General features: G+C 41.9%; 1 protein-coding gene and 1 pseudogene across 1 annotated transcript in view; one reads left to right on the plus strand and one right to left on the minus strand.

Annotated features, from left to right (window-relative positions):
* The window catches only part of TAF4B (TATA-box binding protein associated factor 4b), a 54655-nt gene that overhangs the window by 15093 nt on the left and 16736 nt on the right, over nt 1-22826 (minus strand). Inside the window, exons 8-13 of the mRNA XM_054724312.1 lie at nt 22155-22263; nt 21409-21514; nt 16657-16826; nt 11536-11666; nt 3474-3599; nt 1601-1657 (exon numbers count right to left, since the gene is read on the minus strand). Of these exons, the coding sequence (XP_054580287.1) occupies nt 1601-1657; nt 3474-3599; nt 11536-11666; nt 16657-16826; nt 21409-21514; nt 22155-22263 (699 nt within the window). The remainder of the gene's footprint in view (nt 1-1600; nt 1658-3473; nt 3600-11535; nt 11667-16656; nt 16827-21408; nt 21515-22154; nt 22264-22826) is intronic.
* On the plus strand, nt 13129-13350 carry LOC114234013 (small nuclear ribonucleoprotein G-like; annotated as a pseudogene).

Raw genomic sequence — 22826 nt, forward strand, 5'->3', positions numbered from 1 at the left:
TGAAGGATAAAAGGGTAAGCTTTATGATATATTATTTTCCATTACAGGGATACAATGGAAAGAAAGGGCATAAGCATCTTATCAATCCTTAATTAAAACAAAGAGGGATACCCATGGCTCAGAGCAATAATAGTTGCCCATCCCCAAATAATCTATCACCAAGCCAAGCTTGCTGATAAAGGATTATAGGAAGAGTTCTCATATTACTTTTTTCAGATACTATTTTACATAAGTTTTCCACTGGAAAGACGTGAGCATGAGAAATGTTTTGCTGTTGAAATGAAATGTTTCTGGTTTCAATTCTCTTTAATGTCTCCCTTCCAGTTCTCCTCACGCCAATCCAGAAACCCTGCCATTCAGAGCTCGTGTATTTTCCTTCTCTACCTGAGTGTAAAAAGCCCACGTTGATTGTAAGAGTCTTACTAGATTTCCAATTGTTTGCCTCAGCTCCTACATTAACCCAAACAATCAGGGCCTTTAGAACCTTCATGAGTAACCTGCTGCTGCTGGCCCCTCGGAGCCGCGTGCAGCGATGTTAAGCAAAACAAATTTCATAGTTGAAGAGGTGCAGTTAAGGAAAAAGGTGGCTCAGGAAATCACTCTTATTTAGCACCAAGATCCTTACAACTGCATGAAATCAGTCAAGTAACTATAGAAACCAATTTCTTCAGCTTCATATCACACGTCTCATACCTCGATTGTCTTTCTTATTGTCTGCTGTCAGATCCTTAATCAGAAATGTGAACGGGCTTGATGATTTATTCAGCAGGGAAAAGAATCTGTAGGTCAAGTGAAAAATTTCACACACACACACACACACACACACACACACACACCAGCTTCAACCTCAGGTACTTTCATTTCCTTCTGTTCTCTGCAGCTCTGGGGGCAACTCCAGTGAGATCCAATATTAAGGCTCAATTAAAATAAGCTCCAATTAGTGGAGCTTTTTTCTCTGGGGCTAGAAAAGTCAGGAAATGGATATTGGGAAATGTAAAAAGTCAGCTACTGAGAGGAGGCTGCAGACATAAATGAACTTATTTGTTGATTTCTACAGTTGCTATGCAGAGGCCTCTGGGAGTAAAAGCTTAACCAGTCTGAGCTATAAACTAAACCCCTGCAGCTAAACATGAACTGTGTGAAACAAGGGCTCCATTCCAGAACAGAAAACTGCTGGGCCCAGAAAATTAAAAGCCAGAGGCGTTTTCCATTTAAAACTAAATCCCAGTACCGCCTCCCAGCCAAAGAATTAGAAGCAGTATCAGATTTACAAAACGACAATTACCCTGGAAAAATGGAGCCTATTGTACAGGCCCAGATGCTAAATCTCAGAAGTTACTTTTCCCCTTAATCCCCGTTATTCCCTCCAAGGGTGCCGGAGCCACAAAGAGCCCTTCCCGGCGGCCCAGCCCGGACGCCAGTGCCTCGGAGAGCAAGCACACCGCCCTGACCTCATTCCAGCGCTGCCCTTGCCCTCGGCGGCTCCCGTCCTCCAGGCCTCGCACACGGCACGCACGGCCAAGGCGGCCCTGACGCGATGCCAGGGGAGAGCTGCCAGCCGCCCCAACACAAAGCAAACACGGGAACTCGGAAGTCCTACCTCCTTGGCTTTCTGCTTCAGCCTCAGCTGCTCTGGATCTTCTTTATTGGCACGGCTCTATCAAAGGAAAAGAAAATTTAATAGAAATTACAAGCATCTAAACACCATAGCTGCCGTTAAATATTTAATAAATGACAATTTTCTCTTGTGATTGAAAACCTGAGCTCCAGGGGAAATGCCTCAGTCTAGTTCTGTGCACTCTCCCCCTCACCGCTCCCCGCCCCCCCCCCCCCCCCCCGCGGCCCCCCTATCGCCGGCGGCTGCTGCAGCTCCAGCCCGGAGCTCCGACCCAGCATGATGCTAACAATGTCAGGCAGGTCCAGTGGACGCTGCTCCCGCCAGGGCACGAAGAACTAAAACGCCATGGTGTGGACGCAGGAGAAGAAAAGAAGGGTAACTGTTGGCTTAAAGGAATGAAAACAATCAACAATGGCTAATCTTTAGGGTAAAACCATTTGGGGGATGCGGGGAGGGAGGGGCAGGGGGACTACTAAAATCAAGACCCTGACTAGCTTCAAACCAATTCTCTCTCTCTCTTAGAAAGTGTAATTAAAAAAAAAAAAAAAATTAAGTAGAAGCCTGGCCAGGGTCACCCAGTGGTTGAACATCGACCTATGAACCAGGAGGTCATGGTTCGATCCCAAACAGGGCACATGCCTGGGTTGCGGGCTTGATCCCCAGTAAGGGGGTGTGCAGGAGGCAGCCAGTCATGATTCTCTCTCATCACTGATGTTTCTCTCTCTCCCTTCCTCTCTGAAACCAATAAAAATATATCTATTTTAAAAGCGCAATGTGGAACATCATGCAGGAGAAGAGTAGGTTAGGCCTAGTGCTGTCTCACTGAACATAATTTACCATTGGCCAGCCTCCAAATTCCCACACAGGAAAAAAAAAAAAAGATCCAGAGATAGAGAAACACCGAACAGACCGTCAAACGTCAGAGGGAAGGCGGGGAGGAGGGGCCGGGAGGAGGAGGTAAGAGAACAACCAAAGGACTTGTATGCACGCATATTAGCATAACCCACGGACACGGACACTGGGGGAGTGGGGGCTTGTCCTGGGGGTGGGAGTGGCTGGGGAGGGGTCAATGGGGGAAAAAGGAGACATGTAATACTGTAAACAAAAATAAAAATAAAAAATAATCTTGGTAAAGGAGATGAGCATTCTTTATATAGTTCGGGCAACTTTTTGGCGAGCATGATATAATTTTTTTTAAAAAATTATTTCTGAAAAGCGATTCCAATGTAATTAGGAACAAATACTCTAAAAGGGGTGGCTGCCAAGAATGCTAAAAACTAAAACTAAGGTGTTTAAAATTCAAAACAAAACTAGTGTCCAACTCGGAGGCGACGCACAAAGGCCCCGAGCGGGACAGAACGGTGGGCACCGGTGCCAACTGCAGTGGGCGAGCTTCCCTCCCGCACCAGCAGCCCAGGCGACGTTCAACAGGGAAGAGGAAATAATAGCGTCACCTGTTCTCTTACTCCCTCTCTAACCCATTTCTGGAATCCTACATTTTGTTCCATAAAATCCTAATTACTCTTAATTTTACCCACACCCTGCCTGTCTACCTTCCCAATTTTCCTCTCAACTTCAACGAGCTTGGCATAGATCAATCATATAGCTAAAAACACCGTGAACATTGTATAAGACATTTGCTGGGGTGATGCTAGGCACACAGAAATTGAGAACGAGGTATCTCATTAAACTAAATTAAATGAAAGCCACTGTACCCTCCATCTGGGTGTGAGAAATTTTATCAAAAGAAATCCTGGAGAGAAAGCTGAAGCTCGTAAAACCAAGACCGTCAACCAATGAGGAACCCGGTTCTGCCTCCTGGCCAGGCGTGCTCACTCAGGCAGGCGGGCCTCACCTTGGCTGCCTTCAGTAGCATTTCTCTTTCTTCTAAGTCCTTTCTCTGCTTCTCCAGTTGATCCAGCTTTTCGAGAAATTTGAGCTGTGACCTGGTATCACTCGACAGGATGTAATTTTCACTCATCTAGAAATAAAAAGAGTCTTATGATGGTCCTAGGCAACACATTCACGTTAGGTCTTGTTACAAATCAGATAACGGCAGGAACAGCAATATACAACAGGGCCAGTAATTTTTCAGAGGTAATATTTTAATTTCTGTGAAACAAACGTAACAAAAAAAAAACTTTAATTACTCTTAAAATGTGAGAAATGATTAAGCATTTAAATTTTGAAGAGTTTTCCTAGTAAGCTTCATTGGGAAAGGGTGGGGGGATTAAGCCAAAGACGATCCTAACAAGAAGTAGAAAGCAACAGAGTGTAGCATTTAACTGTAATCTAAATCTTTTTAGTTAAATTACCGCCTATCTGAGCAGACCTTAATATGATTAATTAAATCTCAGGCCTGTGAAGGATAAAAACAAAACAATCGCTTCACTGGCAAACAGACCAGAGATGAAAGTCATCACCCTGTTTCCATCGTTGGATTGCTCTAACCTTGTCACGTGAATACAATGCCCACCAGACTAACAGCAGGAGAGAAGATGGCGAACATCAGATCATAAACCCTGTTCTGAGGATTCCCTTAAGCCAAGCACGGCCCACGGGCCACATGCAGCCCACCACGATATTTCTGTGGTCCAGCCAATGCAACGGGATGTAAGAAACGTTTAATAAAAATTTAGTGACAAGTTTTACAATATCCTGTTATACATAATTAATAAAGAACTACAACGTTCGCTAATGACTGATTAATCGTGTTGCATTCATTTCACTCACACGCCTTACGTGCAGGCGCACCATTCTCTCCACTAATACCAGCAGCGAATATTTTAGCAGCCGATGGCCATGTCATTAGTCTTGGACTGACTTGTTTGGTGTGTGCAACAGGAAATATTCCGGTTTCAGAAAAGAAAAATAGGTTTATTTGCATTATGCTTATTAATTTGTGCAGTTATTCAGTGTCTGGTAAGTTAATGTTCAATAAAAATATTTATTTTTATTAAAATGTTCTATTATTTTGTTAACAATTACTCATTTATTTTATCCCTTTGTCTCTATCGAAATAAACCTACGTTTCTATGAAAATTGAAGCTTCTGTTTTCTTTTGCGGCCACATAAACTTAAACCTTGTTTATTTGACCTGTTTTGCCTTTGAGTTTGACATGCTTGCCTTAAGCTATGAACTTGGACAGACCTACAGTAAAATAAATTAAATATCCTATATAATCCTATATAATAAAAGCCTAATATGCAAATTGTTCGACTGGGAGTTCGACCACTTGCTATGACTGCGCTGACCACCAGGGGGTGTTGCGGAACATGGCAGGTGTTGGCGACAGGGTACTGGCAGCAGGCAGCAGTGGAGGTACTGCGGGTCCCAGTGGGCCCCAACGAGAGCAGGACCGCGGTGGGATGGCAGAGCAGGTGAGTGGGCAGCGCCAGGCCAAGGTGGGGGCAAGCGGGGACTCGATCACCCCACCAATTGCCCCACAGATGGCCACCAGCAGCAGTGGCGGGGGCAGGGGGGGGGAGCTGAGGGAGCCCAGCTGATCGCCCCGCAGGTGGGATGATAGAGCAGGTGAGGGGGCGGCACCAGGCCAAGGTGGGGTGCCAGGCGGGCCTGCAGGGCTGTGAGGCTGGGGGCTGGGAGCCTGGGGCCTGATCCCCGCAGGCCACCCCAAGGGACCCCACCTGTGCACGAATTCATGCACCGGGCCTCTAGTACACTTTATAAATGACAGCCATAACAGAAGTATAATTATGCCTTAATTGATCCATAAAATGATAAAATTTACGTTGTTTCATTTATTCTGATATCGCAGAGTATAAAACAATCTAAATACTTTGTTATTTCCTTCATATGATCCGACGACCTACCCCGCCTCTCTAATGCATGGAGGAGTGTGTACACTTGTGGTGGAGGGCCATTTCCCATCAGTATGTGAGACACCCTGCCTCCATTCACCTAGTGATTCAGAAGTCAAGCTACAGGAGAGGGACCAGAAGACTGAGTAATTGGAAACTTGGGATGTTTCTAAACATTCAGTCCGACAGCCAGGGTCTGGCTTGTAAACCATGGGTACAGCACCACTCCCATCTTTGTTTTACCCCGTGCTCATGACTGATCCAATTAACGGGGACTGAGAGGCTGCCTATGTCCAAGATTCTTTTTAAATTAAATTTTTATTGTTGGTATTTCACTAGATCACAGGAGTACTGCATAGTGTAACGAACAAGGCTGTATTAGTGCTACTTATTTTACTTCATGTATAATAACAAAAAGAATTCTCAAGTGCTTTCTAAGTTAAATACAGATAGAACATGGAATACATTATAGGTCAACCATAGAGACCCTACCTAATAAAAGGAAGTATGCAAATAACCACCACTCCGCTGCGTCCACGATTGGGCCGGTGGGAGGCTGGGGCGGGACTCGGGGTGGCTGATTGGGTTGGCAGGAGGAGCGGGGGGCGGGGACTGTTGCCAGTGCTGCGGGAAGACCCATGGCACGGGTGGCGGAACTGGGGGATAGCACCAGTTTTCCTCTGGCCACCCCTCCCCCCCCTGCATCGGAGCGATCGGCGGGTGGCCAGAGGAAAACTGGTGCCAGCAGCCAGGTGAAGGAAGGTCTATTGCACGAAACTTGGTGCACGGGCTTCTAGTATACACATAATAACGAGCGGTTTCTTAAATACTTCATCTTTATAATTTTGTATTAGATATACTGGAGATAGGTTACTTTAAAAAGACAACAAACGGTAAATTAAAAAGGGACAGAGACTTTCTAAACTTTCACCCAATCTCATTCCCATGCTGAGATTCCTCTTCTCTCCCCGACTTTGCTAAAGCCACCTCTGGCTTCATGAATGCATCCTTACTACACTCTCCCACACACAAAACAAATGAGGACATTCTCCTCTCCTCCGGAGTCCCCGACCTTATTTCAACAACAGTACCCCAATCTCACCCTGTTCCTTCCTGCCTACCCAGAGGCCTAAAGAAGATTTCATGCACCACAGGGTATGGCTTAGCAATAAAAATACAAGGACTTAGACCAGTGGTTCCCACGTGGGCACCCCCCACAGGGGGCAGTTTGATTTTTAAGGGGGGCAATTCGAGAATGTCTTATTAACTGAATTTTTTGCATTTCGTAGGGCTCTAGGGGTCTTATTTATAGTATGTAAATATATATTATGACATATTTATGCATTTCAGTTCTCTACTATGTTTTGAAACTTTATTTGCTACTTTTTCATGTCACTTCATATATTATTATTTTTTAAGCAATTTCTTAGTGATGTCTTCCTCAGGACTTCCACTGTCCTTTCGTTCTTTTCTTTTTCTCTTTCATGGATGCCGTGTTCTTTGGAAGCTTGTTTAGACCAAGTTAAGGGCCTTTTCGGCTTCCTCCATATGAACAGAAGTTCACTTTTTGAATAATAAGAATTATATGTCACAAGGGGAGGGATCAGGATTTTCGAGATGCTTAGGGGGGCATGGCTGAAAGAAGGCTGGGAACCACTGACCTAGACAAATGATAACATCGTCAGTGAACCCCAGACAAGGCAAGACCGCAGTCCCTCCCTTCAACTGGAAACACGGAAGCCCAGACAGCCAGGCATGCAGGAGCTGGCCTCCTTCCGTGGGAAAACACCTGGCAGACAGACCACAAGCTCTGTCCCTCACGTCACCTTCTACTCCTTTACGGAAATCTCAGTCCACGGACCGACTGACTAGAGAATTGTGTCTAACCAGGTGAAAGAGTATCAGAAGCAGATGGGTTTGAAGTGGGGGAGTGAGAGGAGTGGGATTTTGCTTTTAATAAAAGTAGCTCACTTTTGTGAAATTCATGGAGTAAGGACATACAGAAGGCCTAGCGACATATGAAAACATGCTCAAAGTCACTGATCATCAGAGAGATGCAAATCAAAACGACAATGCGGTACCACCTCACAACTGTCAGGATGGCTATCATCAACAAATCAACAAACGACAAGTGCTGGCGAGGATGCGGAGAAAAAGGAAGCCTCGTGCACTGCTGGTGGGAATGTGGAGAACAGTATGGAGTTTCCTGAAACATTTCTTTTTAGATAAATAATGATCTGCATTAGAGTAAATGAGTCTCCACCATGTGCTATCAAATTCTATTTTATGCTCTTTTCAAATAAAGATATGAAAAATGCTGTGCTGAAAAAATAATCATGGAGTAAAATTTCCCACACTGTACAGATGAAAAAATACATCCTTTCAGGGATGAACTTAAATATAAAGACAGGTTCAATGCTCTGACACAAAGATTATTACAAGCAAAGCCTACAAAATAAGTATAATTTTTGAAAATATGTTTTTCCTGACTTCAGAGAGAGGGAAAGAGATAGAAACATAGATGAGAGAGAAACATTGATCGATGGGCTGCCTCCTGCACGCCCTCTACTGGGGATCGAGCCCAGAACCCAGGCATGTGCCCTGACCGAGAATCAAACCGTGACCTCCTAGTGCTTGGGACGATGCTCAACCACTGAGCCACCCCACCAGGCCAAAATAATCTTGCAGTAGATCCAAATATAACTAAATGATTATCATTTCTCTTTAAAGGAAAATGTGGCTGCCTTTCCATGCGTACAAATTCAGACAGGGGCACTGACTGTATTAAGGAGTGAGTGTGGAGAGAGGTGATAAGAGAAAATCAATCAGGACAGGCAGTGAGTGCACAGACAGAAAGCTAAGAAAGTATTAGCTTTACGCTAAGTTATTCAGGGAGGTTCCAGATGAGGGAGATACTATTCATTCTGCAAAGGGTAACCAAACCCTTGGAACACATGCTACTGACATACAACAGAAGAATTGCATCTGAAGGCTGTACACAAGAGAGATCTGGAGACAACTCAGAATAGTAAGCTCTACCTGGAAAATTCTATTCCATACTAAACTGTACATGTTACATTTTGTATAGAAACCGCCCATCATAAACAAAAGTGCACTATGTACCTCTGAACCAACAGGGTGATGGAGGCAGGAATAGGGGAGAATCCAAGTTTGAAAAATTATGACTCTAAATGTACGCAGCCCTGGCTCAGTGGTTAGAGGGTCGGCCTGCCCACTGGAGGGCCACTGGGTTCTATTCATGGTCAAGAGTAGGGTTGCGCCCTGACCGGTTTGGCTCAGTGGATAGAGTGTCGGCCTGAGGACTGAAAGGTCCCAGGTTCGATTCCAGTCAAGGGCATGTTCCTTGGTTTCGGGCACATCCCCAGTAGGGGGTGTGCAGGAGGCAGCTGATCGGATGTTTCTCTCTCATCGATATTTCTAACTCTCTATCCCTTTCCCTTCCTCTCTAAAAAAATCAATTATATATATGGGCTCATGCAAGAGGCAACCAATCGATGTCTCTCTCTCACATGGATGTTTCTCTCTCCTCTCTTTCCTACACCCCCCTCCCTTCCACTCTTTCTAAAACAAAACAAAACAAAAAAAAAAAAACAATCAATGGGAAAAATATCCTCACTTCTTGAGGAAGGGTTTTTAAAAATATATACACAAAAGCTCTGGCTGGTGTTGCTCAGTGGTTTGGAGCATTGTCCCATAAACTGAAAGGTTGTGGGTTCCATTCCCAGTCAGGGTTCAGTCAGCGCATGTGCTGGAGGCAGCTGGTCAATGTTTCTCTTTCACATCGGTGTTCTTTCTCTCTCTCTCTCTCTCTCTCTCTCTCTCTCTCTCTCTCTCTCTCTCTCTCTCCTCCCTCCCTCTCACTCTAAAATTAAACATATCCTCGGGTGAGGATGAAAAAGAAAATTAAAGTTGTAAAATACACACACACACACACACACACACACACACGGAATGAGAAGTACACAAACAATAGATCAATTAAACAAACAAAAAAGGCAGTAACAGAGGAAATGAGACAGAAAATAGTGAAACAGCCGTTCTTCCTTATCAGTAACTGCCTTAAATGTAAATGGATTAAACTAGCCAATCAAAAGGTAGAGACTGGCAGAATGGATAAAAAACCATAATCCAACTGTATGTGTCTACAAGAGCTTCACTTCAGATGAAAGCACAGAAAAGGTTGAAAGTGAAAGATGAAGAAAGATATTCCATGTGAAAAACAACCAAAAGAAAACAGGGGTGGTTATATTAATATCAGGCAAGAGAGACTTTCAGTCAAAATGGTTAAAAGCTACGACATCTAGTGACAAAAGAGTCCATTCATCAAGAAAACATACACACCAGGGCCCTTGCACTGAAGGGTCGTAGGTTCGATTCCGATCAAGGGCACATACCTGGATTGCAGGTTTGACCCCAGGTCCCAGTCGGGGTGCATACGGGAGACAACCAATTGGTGTGTGTGTGTGTATATGACTCTCTCTCCCCCTTTCCTTATATAGTTCAATAATAATACCTGAATTCTTCAATTCATCACTTTGAATAATGGGTAGAATATCTAGACATAAGATCAATAAGGAAATGGAGAACGGAACACAATGAACTAACTAGATCTAGCAGACTTACACAAACACTCCGCCCAGCAAACAGAACTTACCCTTTTCTCCAGGGCACATGGAACTCTCCAAGACAGACCATAAGCTAGGCCACAAAACAAGTCTCAATAAACTAAAATGATTAAATCACACAAAGCATCTTCTCTGACCACAATAAAATGAAGCTGAAAATCAAGAATACAAGGAAAATGGAAATTTCACAAAAATGTGGAAATTAAACAACTCTAAAACACCTGTTAAAAATTGTCACTCTTAATCAACCAATGAATGAATCAAAGAAATCTCAATGGAAATTAGAAAATAAAGAGGAATGAAAACAAAAACACAATGTATCAAAACTTACTTATGTAGTAAAGCACTGCTTTGAGAGAAATTTGTAGCAGTAAATGCCTCCATTTAAAAAGGAAAATCTTATATCAGTAATTTGCTTTTACAAGTTAAGGAACTAAAATAAAAATTAAAATAGGATCATTACTGATCTTACAGAAATAAAAAGGATGATAAGAGAATACTATGAATAATTAATGCCCTAGAAGAAACAAAGTCTAGAAACATACCCAAGAAATACTGATATTGGGTATTTTAAAGCTTTTTCTTCTTCTCATCACATATTTGTCAGTCAGTCCAACAAATTCTGGCAAAGATTTATAGAAGTGAGGACCTCAGCACCGACATCAATAGCCCTGCCCAGGTTCCCAATGAAGCAGAAAGGAGAGAACACGGGTCCTCAGGGATGTGCCAGTGACCACGCTGCCCTGGCGTCCGTGGAACCTACGGCGCGGACAGCATCACATGACCATTCTTACGAACTCAAACCCCATGAGACGACCCACCCCCCATGTTGTACAAAACCGCGGTATAAACAGCTCTTGGTATGGGGGAAAGCTTTAGTTTATCCTTTCTCATCCCCCACCTCTCTCCTCCAATACCATAATTCAATGAGTCAAGGGCTTTCATCTCGATGGTGGCAAGTGATTTGGTTCACACCACAGGGGCAGAGAGGCTACCCTTGCCTGCAACGGTTTCAGATATAAAAGTAGTCAATCCGAGAACGAGTGGCACCAGTGTTAGCTCCGAGGCAATGACCTGCCGGACTGAAAGGAAAGGAGTGTGAGCAGAGCACAGGCCACTCAGGAGAAGAGAGCTCCACAGCGTTCCGTTCTAACACATCTCCTTCCCCATCACAAGCTTGCGGGGAGAAGCCGCGGGCAGAGCAGATGCGGATTTCAATTTACACTGGCACAGAAGCTTCGGGTACCCTTTTAAACTCTATTTGAAATTTTGTTTGTCATGCAAGCTAATTAAGGAAGGCAAATTAGGAATGCGATTTTGATTTTCCAACATAAAATATGTCTCAATCATTTTCTTTAAAAATATACTTAGAATACCAATCCTTACCAAAACCTGCTCTGAACATGACAAAGGAGAGAAGAACCTCGACTTCCTGCACGATCCCCTTACCTTGTAGGCGGTCATTCGATGCCGAGCAATAGTTGTCAGCTTCTCCAGAAGGCCTCGTAGTCGCTCCTGTGTTGCATGGGAGATCAGAGTCACGGCCTCAGAGCTCAGTTCCGTAATGTCATGCCTTTTACCTGTGCAAGCAGAAGAAACCCAGGATGTGTTTTGGTGGAGGCTGATAATTGAAATAATTAGCACAGCAGGTATTCTGTTCCCCCTGGAAGTCAGACCCATTATGAATAAAGGTTTGGAGATTATGATTTTCCTGGAAAAGTCACAACTTCAAAGACCTTAGACATTGTATTAATAAAACCTAGCCTGAAGCCTCAGAAAATACAGACATGGTTTCCTTAGCCTCTAGGATCATCCTCCTGCAAGGTCATTTATAGGACAAAGTTAATAAGAACACAAATCAAGCCCAGGATTCAGGGAAAAAAAATCATAACTGCAGAAATGAGTTTATTCTGTTAATTTTAGTAATAAAAAAATAGAAAATTACACTTAGTCCTATTTGGCAATGCTAACCATTTCTGGCATTTCAAAGAATTCAGGTTGTGAATTTCTGTTAACGCCTTGTCCACAGACAAACCTCTACTCCTTCTGTCCATTACCGATCATGCTGACATTCAAAATGGGTTCAAAGTCTCCCCATTTCATCCATCCATTGAATCACTTCTCTTTCACCGTATCTCCGTCAGTACTCTGAAACCAGACTTTCGTTCTTCCTCCTACTAACTAGAAACTTTTAGGAAAACATACCCAAAGGCAGAAGTTCATTTACAAGTCAACCTTATCACTACTTACACAGTAATTCTCCAGCTTGGTGAAACCACCTATACCAACAGAGACCTAAATCTAAAGATATAGGTAATTAGGTAGTGGAATTTAAGTGAGCTTTAAATAGTGCTGCTGTGTTTGTTTTTTAATCCTCACCAGAGGGCATTTTTTTCCTCATTGACTTTTAGAGAGAATGGAAGGGAGGAGGGGAGAGGGGGAGAGGGGGAGAGAGGGAGAGAGGGAGAAAGGGAGAGAGGGAGAGAAGGAGAGAAGAGGAGAGGGAGAGAGGGAGAGAAGGAGAGAAGAGGAGAGGGAGGGAGGGAGGGAGGGAGGGGGAGAGAGAGAGAGGGAGAGAGAGAGAGAGAGAGAGAGAGAGAGAGAGAGAGCATCAATTGATTGCCTCCTGCACATGCCCCAACCTGGGCTGGGGATCAAGCCTCAATAGAGGTAGGACTTGAACCCTCGACCCTTCAGTCCTAGGGCAACACTCCAATCAGAGCCAAACCAGCCAGGGCTGTTGTGTTTGTTTCTAACATGTGCCTATACACAGAAATTTAAAATATTAATTTGATTTTGCACTCTATGTGAAGTATACTTATATACTCATCACAGCGTGAATGAGTACAGTAAAAACAAACTTTAATTAAAAGCCAACAAATCTCAAATTCATTCTTTGACATTATTCCATAATAAATGTTAAACTTTAATTCAAAACGTGGACTATAGTAAACCAGGCAGAAAGATTTTTAAAATGACCCAGCGGGCGCACCAGAGGCCTCGGATTCCGTCTGCAGGCGCCTCTGAGCTCGCTTGGGCACCATGGGCAAAGCTCAGCCTCCCGAGTCACAGAAAGGATGGACCAGAGTTATGGAAATTAAAAGGCAGCAGGCATGCCCAAGGAACACTGCAGGGACTGGACCCCTGAATGAACCTTGTGAGGATGAGCGTGTGGAGATGGCATGTGGTGGGAAGAACAATACTGGAGTGGTGGTCAGACGAGGACACAGTGTCCTCACGTTAGAAGCCTTGGAACGAGTGTAAAGAATGGCTGTAAGGGGAGCTATGGGGGGAAAAGAGGAACATCTGTAATAATCTGAACAATAAAGATTAAAAAAAAGAAAGAACGGCTGTAGTCACCAGAGAAATCAACTGCCTCCACATGTTCCCTCTCCACAGCACCTGCTTTCCTACAATATAAAGTGTCCTGTCCATTTTCACACTGAACTTTTGTTAAATAAACTTTTGTACCGACCAAAAAAAAAATTATCCAGCTTCTCCTAAGGCAAACCTTCAAAATGTACGTCATTACTTTCTAACAAAACTGAATTCATCACCGACTTTGGATTCAAGAGGGGAAAACACACCACAAGGTCAAATCTACTCAAGTCATCAGCATAAACAGGCAGCGGGACCTTCTACAGAAGGGACAGGACAACTTCAAAACACCCCAGCGATTAACATCACAGCTACGCACAGGGGAGACATGCCATTCATGCTTAAATGAAGACAATGAACGTTCTTAAATATTTAGTTTTGAAGGGGATCTTTGAAATAATTTCACATGTATTTATAAAACAGGTAAGTCATCCTATGCAAAAGATCATACTTTTCAAATATTAGAAATAAACAAGGCTGGATTTGTAAACAATTTCAGGATTTCGTGAACAATCAAATGTTTAAATATCTTCACTAAACCTATTTAAAAATGACAAAGTTAATACGGTCAGAAAAACCCCCACTATGAAATAAAACACAGTTAAAGTCAACGTAACTGATTAGGAGAGCTAGTTGGTGCTTGCAAGCTTGCTATGTGACTTACAGATGCCTGTGAGAGTTAGTTTACGTAATCACCAAGAAGAGAAAACACTGGCATGCTTCCTCTAACATATTTAAGTAGAAAAATCTTCTTCCAAAATTTTTGGGGGTAAATTTGTATTTTCTGTTACTAAGGAATGATCTTATAGTTTTTAACCTGTTCAGTAAAAAGGAAATTTTACTAGAAATGGAAAACATTCCCCAAAATAATATAACTCCATTCACTCTATGGTCATTTTTTGAAAGCTTAGGAAAATTCAGAAATAAGAAGTTTTGCAATTTCTCATCCTGTTAAATGACAAGTTTGTGCTTCAATAACTGGAAATACCAATCGTTGTCCCCAAAACTTTCCTTGCAAACAGGCTGCACACTGAATGTGTCTCTGTTTAGTTTGTGTATAAAACTGGATGGGAATACATTGTGCCTATTGCTACACACTGTCCAAGCTGCTTTTGTAGTAACAGCAGAGGGGAGCAGCTGGGACACAGACCACAGGGCCCACAAAGTGGCAAATATTTATTATCTGGCTCTTGCAGAAAACAATCGCCCATCCCCGTCCAAAAAGATTTAAAAAATGCTCTTTCAAGGCTAAAAATTTTCCTATCATATAATCAAGGCTCAAATCAAGCTAGAAGTAATATGTAAGAGGGGCAAGGAATTGACAAAATTATCTACTTTATGCTACCAAAGCTTCAGACAATTATATGGCTACAAATACCAGGAGTTCAAATACCAGGAGATTTCCCAAGTTGTCACAGAAAAATAGTGCTTAGGCTTGTTCCAAAAAGAAAGAGCTGGCTCCTGTGCAGTACAGAATGCATATGGAAAGAAGAAAACTTGGAGAGAGAGAGAAGTCAAACAAAACACAAGCAAACAGAAAACAAACAGGCAGCTCTTCTGAACTCCTATCCTTCGGACTACTTGCGAGCTTCCCATGATAAAAGGAAGATGATATGTACCAACGCAAATTAGAGATAAAAAAGTAGAAATAGCATAGCGTAGGAGCTCAAACATTTGAGCATTTTGTAAAGTAAAAGTAAAATATGTGAGAGTGATGCACTTTGTAGTCCTTAAATATACCGTGGGGATATAAAGTCAGAAACCTTCCTATTTCCGTTAGACCTTCGATATAAAATGCGAAGACCCTGCTCAAGTGCTCTCAAAGGCACCAGCACTGGCCCCAAGTTCGATGCGGGTGAAGGAGAAGGAGACCTGCAAGCCCCGGGGTCAGGACGCAAGAAGCAGGTAAGTCACCTGCACAACACCTCGCCAGCCTGTCTCTTTTTCCAGTTAATCTGAGGGGACTGCCATCTTTCACATTAACACAAGTTTGTTATTAAACAACAAAAAAGCTGTTTCGATCCAGAAAAAAGCTATGTTCTCTTTAATTTCCTTTCACATAATGCAGCCACCTAACAACCTACTGGAGCTAGAAAGAACCTAACATTCTAATTTAGCTCTTTTAAAGCAAGGGAGGGTTTGAATTTCAGGGTTTAAGATACGAAAAAGGGGAATTACTCTCAATAGCTATTTCTTTATTTCATAAACACAAACTTGTGGCCTAAGTGTACATTTGTACATATATATGCCTAAAGGCTAACGAAGGAAGAAACAGGACAGAAAAAAAGTTCATTATATGTATACTGGAGGCCCGGTGCACGGATTCATGCACCAGTGGGGTCCCTTGGCCCGGCCTGAGCCCTCCCGTAATCCGGGACCCCGCAGGGTTCTGGCCCGATCCCTGCAGGGCACCGGGGGAACTCACCATATACCGGGCCTCTAGTATGCATGTAAGATCTTTGGTTAATCTCTTCCCACCCTCCACCCTCCTCCCTTCCCTCTGAGATTCATCAGTCTGTTTCATGTTTCCATGCCTGCGGTTTCCACTCCTGCATTTGACATCTGCCCCCTGGTGGTCAGTGCAAAGCATAGCTACCAGACAGTTGGCCGGTTGCTTAGGCTTTCTATATCAATAATAATAAAAGTAATAGCCGTGACCGGTTTGGCTCAGTGGATAGAGCATTAGCCTGCGGACTGAAGGGTCCCAGGTTCGATTCCAGTCAAGGGCATGTACCTTGGTTGTGGGCACATCCCCAGTGAGGGGTGTGAAGGAGGCAGTTGATCGATGTTTCTCTCTCATCGATGTTTCTAACTCTATATCCCTCTCCCTTCCTCTGTAAAAAAATCAATAAAATATATTTTAAAATAATAATAATAAAAGTAATATAAAAATTGACCGAACAGCCGAACAGTGGAACGACCATCCGCACAACCTTCCGGATGAAGCCGGGGCTGTCAGGGCCGAGGCAGAAGGCCTACTCTTGCACGAATATCGCGCATTGGGCCTATAGTATATAGAGATTCATATAAAAATATTAAGAAATATGAATAAAATATTAACTTCTATTTTTAAAATAAAATACTTCTTTCTACAGCACTCATGAAATCTATGTAAGCCTCAGGCTACTTCCTGAGATCACTGTCCCCGGAACGAGCAGTCCTATGAGGTCACCATCATAAGCGCGTCCTTACCAATGTCTAAAATCCTCTTCTGTAGAGCGCCAACGAAGAGGAATGGCTCGTCTTTACACGACTGAATGAGTGTGCCAACCAGTTCAGAGTTTGTTGCTAAGATGCAGGCGTTTTCTTCATTGAGGTTGACCCCGGCCATGAAAGTCACATCATTGATGTCATCTTCATCTCTAATAGGAAAGAAGATACAGCTCTGAGGTAGTGGCAGTGGTGGTGCTTATATGTATGAATGATCTAAGACATATCAAAGACACGATTTTCCTCAATTCATCCGAGCCAGAGAACTGAAGAATGGTGTCCTTCCCAGTAAGCCTTTAAAAGTAATTGGTAACTCTGCCCACTGTGTACAGTTACTATCAGAAAAATAGCCCGAAGCAGCTCTGTCTTCTAGTGCACTCTCTCCTGCTCTTGTTTAGTCAATGCGATGCATCAAGAGGGATTTGGAACTTACACGACGTTATCCACACCCCCACACAATGAAAGACAGACATCTTTGTTGTCATCCGAGATGATCAGAAGCCCCCCAAGTTCCCCAGTGCACTCCCCGTCCACTGCGAAGCAGCAGACATGGCCCAGTCCTCAAAAGTCTGTACCCACATCCGACCCTGGAGAAGAGGCTTCTGGACTAGCTATTCTGAAACCAAATGGCTAAAGCACACTATTAATAATACAACAGCAAAACAAGGAATGACATTTGGAGCAAGGTAGAACATATGGTTAGTCTACGCTAGAGAATCTGATTCCTGCAATATGAAAAAATGGACATTAAAGTTGGAGTAATACTATCTATGCAAATAACATGTAACCATTCTATATTATTATCTCAAAGTGGCTTTCAAAGAAAAGTTTCAAAAATCACATTAAACTCCTAGCTGTTCAAAGACCTCCACTAACAGAAGTAATATATATGTATTATTCATCCATAAATATTTTATTACTTCTCTCTAAAATATAAAGACTCTAAAAATACTTAACCATAAAGCATTATCACATTTTCCAAAAATCAACAATAACTCCTAAATTATCATCAAATAGCCAGTCAGTTTAAACAGGCCTAACTATACAAACATGCAGCGGTAGTAGAGTATTTGTCACTTCTAATTCTGAAATAGTAAGGGTAAAACATGAGTCTCTGGCACCCTCAGGTGTTTAAGAATGATATTGCTACGGTTACTCATTCAGGTACACTGAGCAGAATACAAAATATGATTTTCTAAGTGGAAAAGAATCACAAACCAAAAAATTTTCAGTTAAGCAAGTAGTTTTGAAAAAGTAGGCAGATATCACTGTTATTACACCTCCTCCAGTTAAGTCAAGACAAGATTTAACGCCACAAGAATACTTGCTTCTTACTAACAAGAGTCAACATTTCAACAATAACTGAAGTGATATTGATATTAAATATCCCAGGAAGCAAACTTAAATATAAAGACATCACTCTAAGCTGTGTATACAACCACATATGACTCAAATTACTGCAAAGCATTATATAATGGAAAACTGTAGCTTAGTGCAAAAATAGAAGATATCAACGTTTAAACTGAACTCGGAAGGACCAGGCCACACGAAGACGGGGAGACAGAGTCCGGGCCTATCAATCTCAAATACAGCAGCTCACCACGAGTGTGAAGAACAGAGCGAATGAATGCGAACAAGGAGCCCAGCCCTGACGCACGCGCCATCACACCACCACCGTCTCCCTCCTCCCCTTCACCTGACGAGAGACTCTCTTCTGTCCTGCTTATGCCACTGCTTTTTGTTTTTCTGTTATCTACAACCTCACTGGATTTAACATCTATTCCTAGAATTCATAAAATAGCCAATTCTCCCCCAAATTAATCTAATCACATCATCTCAATACAAGGTTTTCACAGAACTGTCCTGTTTCTAAAATTCACGTGCAATAGAAAAATAACAAGGAAAATCAAGGTGTCTTTGATGAAAAAGGGATAAAGCGAAAACACATGCTCTATCAGATATAAAAACAAATACTGAAGTGGTAATAATTGAAAATGCAAAAATATTAACATAGACATAAAACAAAATGAAATAGAACTAACATAGAACTAAAATGAAATTTTATAGATGTAGCCTTGTATACATGAGGATTTACTGTAAGATAAAGGCTGCATTTCAAATTAGAAAGATAAGAATGATGAATTCTTCTGTTAACCACTTTTGAGATGAACAATCCAATTGGCAAAAAATTCTTAATTTCCCTCATCCAGAACAGGACCCTCTTATAATCCAGTATTTGAATAGGGTTCATAAGCTAAAGTCATTTTTTCTAGAAAGGATGTTTACATTTCAGAACATAAGCTGCAAAATGGCAAATGACTGAATCAGTTACAAATAATTTGTAGCATGAGACATTTACAAAGATAAGATAAAAAGGTATGTGTGCATATGTGAGGTGTGTGTGTGTACAGATATCTTGAAAAAAATATAGGATCACATCACCATGAGCTGTGTGGATAGGGAAGGATTTCTTAGAATAGGTGAAATTCAAAAGCCATATAGGAATCCAATATTGTGACAAATCCAAACCTTCATATAACAAAAGACACGAAAAACAGTGACAAGTTAAGCCAAAGAGTAAATATTTACAACATATACAACAAATAATTACACACTCACATATATATATAAATTAAAAATCAGTAAGAACTCAGCAGATAAGTGAGCACAAGTAATAAGCTAGAAATTTCCCAAAGCAAATACTGATGGTGACACTTTTGCCTCAGGCAGGCAGTGGACTAGATTTACTAAGGAGAAATTACATTTTCATTCCAGTGTCCTGTGCACAGAAGTTGTCAAGAGGTGTCAGTAAAAATAAGCAACTGCACGCTATAAAGGTAGAACTGCCTCGCGAGAACGCCGTGGCCAGCACCAGCTCCTGGGCCTCCGTTCAAGGGGAGAAACTGCATCTAAGTCAGGTTCCCTAGAAGAAGCTCAAGTGGGCCCACGTCAACAGTCAGCCCCATTTGCTAAGAAACAGCCATCAATCCTCCCTGCAGTAAAGCAAACTGGATTCGGGCCTCAGGGTCAATCTAATTTACATAGCCAATAAGGTTCTAAATTCAACAATTACATTTTCACTTCTCAAGGTCTTATTTGGCTCTTTTTCAAATGTTTGTATTCATTTCTTAATAGGTAATTATTACTTGCTCATTTCTGTGATTCCACATTTTATTTTTAACCATTTTAGGGTAGTTTTTAATGCTGAATATTTGATCATCCAATGTTGAAGTCACTGGAGTTCCAAAAGTGTTGCTCTTTCCCTGTAGTTTAAAGCAGGGTAACGCCCTAGCCGGTTTAGCTCAATGGGTAGAGCGTCGGCCTGCAGACTGAAGGGTCCCAGGTTTGATTCCAGCCAAGGGCACATGCCCGGGTTACAGCTGTTATCTACAACCTCAGTAGGGGGTGTGCAGGAGGCAGCCAATCAATGATTCTCTCTCATCACTGATGTTCTATCTCTCCCTCTCCCTTCCTCTCTGAAATCAATAAGAAATATATTTTTTTTAAAAGGGTAACTTTTCTATACATGTTTTATCTGTGAAAGCGAACACACACATGGATAGCAGAAAACAACAGAAAGACATTTTTAAACTGCTGAAAAGAGAGAGAAAAAAATGCAACCCAAAATTCTAATCTTACTCCTGATCACATCATCTACATAAATAACCTAAAATAATCTAACTTGGAGAGCAACTGGAACTCTCATTATTGCTGGTAGGAATATAAAATGGTACAGTCTTTCTGGTAAACAGTTTGATAGTTTCTTAAATACAGATGCTCCTGGACTTAAGCCCCGGGAAGTTGAAAATATTTTAAGTCGTAAATGCATTTAAAACAGCGAACCTACTGAACCTACCAGCTAAGCCTCGGCACCTTACCCATCCTCGGAACACTTACATTAGCCTACAGCTGGGCAAAATCACCTCGCTGCCGCTGCCCCGCACCCTGCGAGTTGTAAGGCATTCTGCCGGCCCAGGAAACAGTAGCAAGTCAAGATCCGAAGTACTGTTTCTACTGAATGCATACAGTTTTCAAGCCACCATAAAGTCAAAAAATCATTAAGTTGAATTGTAGTAAATCCAGAAATGCAGGACCTTCTGGAGCTAGATACACACTTATGTAATGACCCAGCCATTACACTCCCACATATTTACTAGAGAGAAATGAGAAACTATGTTCATACAAAAATCTGTACGTAAATGTTTATAGTGGCTTCATATATAATTGTTAAAAACTGCAAACAACCCAATGCTCATCAACAAGGATTTACATTCATACAACAAATACTTCTCCCCAATCCAAAGAACAATTTTCTAATATTCATAATGACATAGGATATGAACTTCAAAAACATACCGAGTGAAAAAATTAAGATGCAAAAGAGCAGATAATGTAATTTTTCATTTATGTGAAGTTTAAGAATAGACAAAAATGACCCATGGTGATAGATATAAAAATAGTGGCTGTAGGAGGCAGGGGTTGGGATATTGATAGTAAAGCAGCATCAAAGCGTCTTGATCTGGATTATGATTACCCCAGTATATGTTTGTCAAAATTCATTAAGATGTACACTTAAAATCTGTGCACTTATTGGTTTATAAATTATACTCAAAGTTATGTTAGATTTTTTAAATGCATAAATATATATATTTATTAAAAGTACTGTTATCTCTTCTTTTTTTAAAATATTACTTCCTTAAACCAAATCAAGTTTTAACTATTTATGTTCTTTACCTCAAGGACGTCGCTCCATTCTCCTTTATTTTATCTTTCAGAATAGAAGATACTTGAAGAGGCAGGATTTTATTTCCTGGCAGGGTAGTTTGCTTTAGAATGGGAGCTACAAAAACAAAGAAAGAAAAAAGTATGCTTTTAAATAGGCAATCACGCCACATGATGAAAAATTCAAAACAGCTTTTAATATCAAAGAATCATCAAAGAAAATCTCAAACTGCCCTAAAACTATGTTTAAATTCAAACATGACAATGAATTTATTCCCTGCACACGGAATCATTCACTAAAATCAAGACCTCCAGCCAGAATTACCAGCACTATAAAAATAGTATGCAGAAAAAATGACAGAAACATGTTAATGATATATCGTTTCTATGGCAGATTTTAAAAACAATAAAACCTCTAAATTTTATGCGCAAGACTAACAAAGAAAGAAGCACATCTTAAAAAGAAAAGGCTACAGAAAACTTTGTAAGTCAACAAAGTACTTCTTTACTACTGGACTGCTGTATCTGATTACAGATACTGTGAATAGTTGCTTCTTTTATTCTAAAACAACAAATACCCTTAGAAAGCGGGTCTGTGTGTACAAAGATGTACCACCGTTATCTTTGTCTTCTCTCTCAGGTCCCAACATAAAAGACCACATCTCTCGTCTCTTAATAGAACATGAGGAGAGAGTACAAAACCCCCTCCTGTTTCAAACCCAGTGTGGTGGGTCCGAGTCTGGCTGGAGGTGGCTGACCGGAAGCTCCTGCAGTGGTCCCTGGCATCTTCTTCTGAAGGGTCAGTGCTGGGGCCGGGGGAAGTGTGCCCACTTGTTGTGAAAGGCCCCCTGCCGGCTGCTGGACTACCTGCAACAGCGAGAACCGTCATTAGTCATGCAAGCCAACCTGCTTCCGCTGTGACTGCAGGACAGCCAACTGTGCGCGCCCCGCTCTCACTACCCCTGGATCACAGCATAACAAGAATGCCTACTTAACCTTCACCTGTAGGCAGCAAAATTACATTGTTCAAAACTGAAACTATGACTATCTCACACATTGTATTTCTTAGAGTGGAGCTCAAATTTACATTACATATTGCCCAATTTAAGCCTCCATATGCGCCATATTTTCATTTTTTAACTTTTATCATGGAAAGTTTCAAATATATACAAAGGCAGAAGAAACAATAAGATGAAACCACCTATGCCATTATTGCCCAGCTTCCATGATGATTAATTCTTTACCAACCTTGTGTCCTGTGTATCTCCACCCACTTCACTACCACCCCCAATTCTTTTAAAGCACCTCCAGATACAACTTTTTATCTACTAGAGGCCCAGTGCACGGATTCATGCACCAGTGGGGTCCCTTGGCCTGGCCTGCGGGATTGGGTCGAAACCGGCTCTCGGACATCCCCCGAGGAGTCCCGG

This window comes from Eptesicus fuscus, chromosome 12, assembly GCF_027574615.1.
Source record: "Eptesicus fuscus isolate TK198812 chromosome 12, DD_ASM_mEF_20220401, whole genome shotgun sequence".
NCBI lineage: Eukaryota > Metazoa > Chordata > Mammalia > Chiroptera > Vespertilionidae > Eptesicus > Eptesicus fuscus.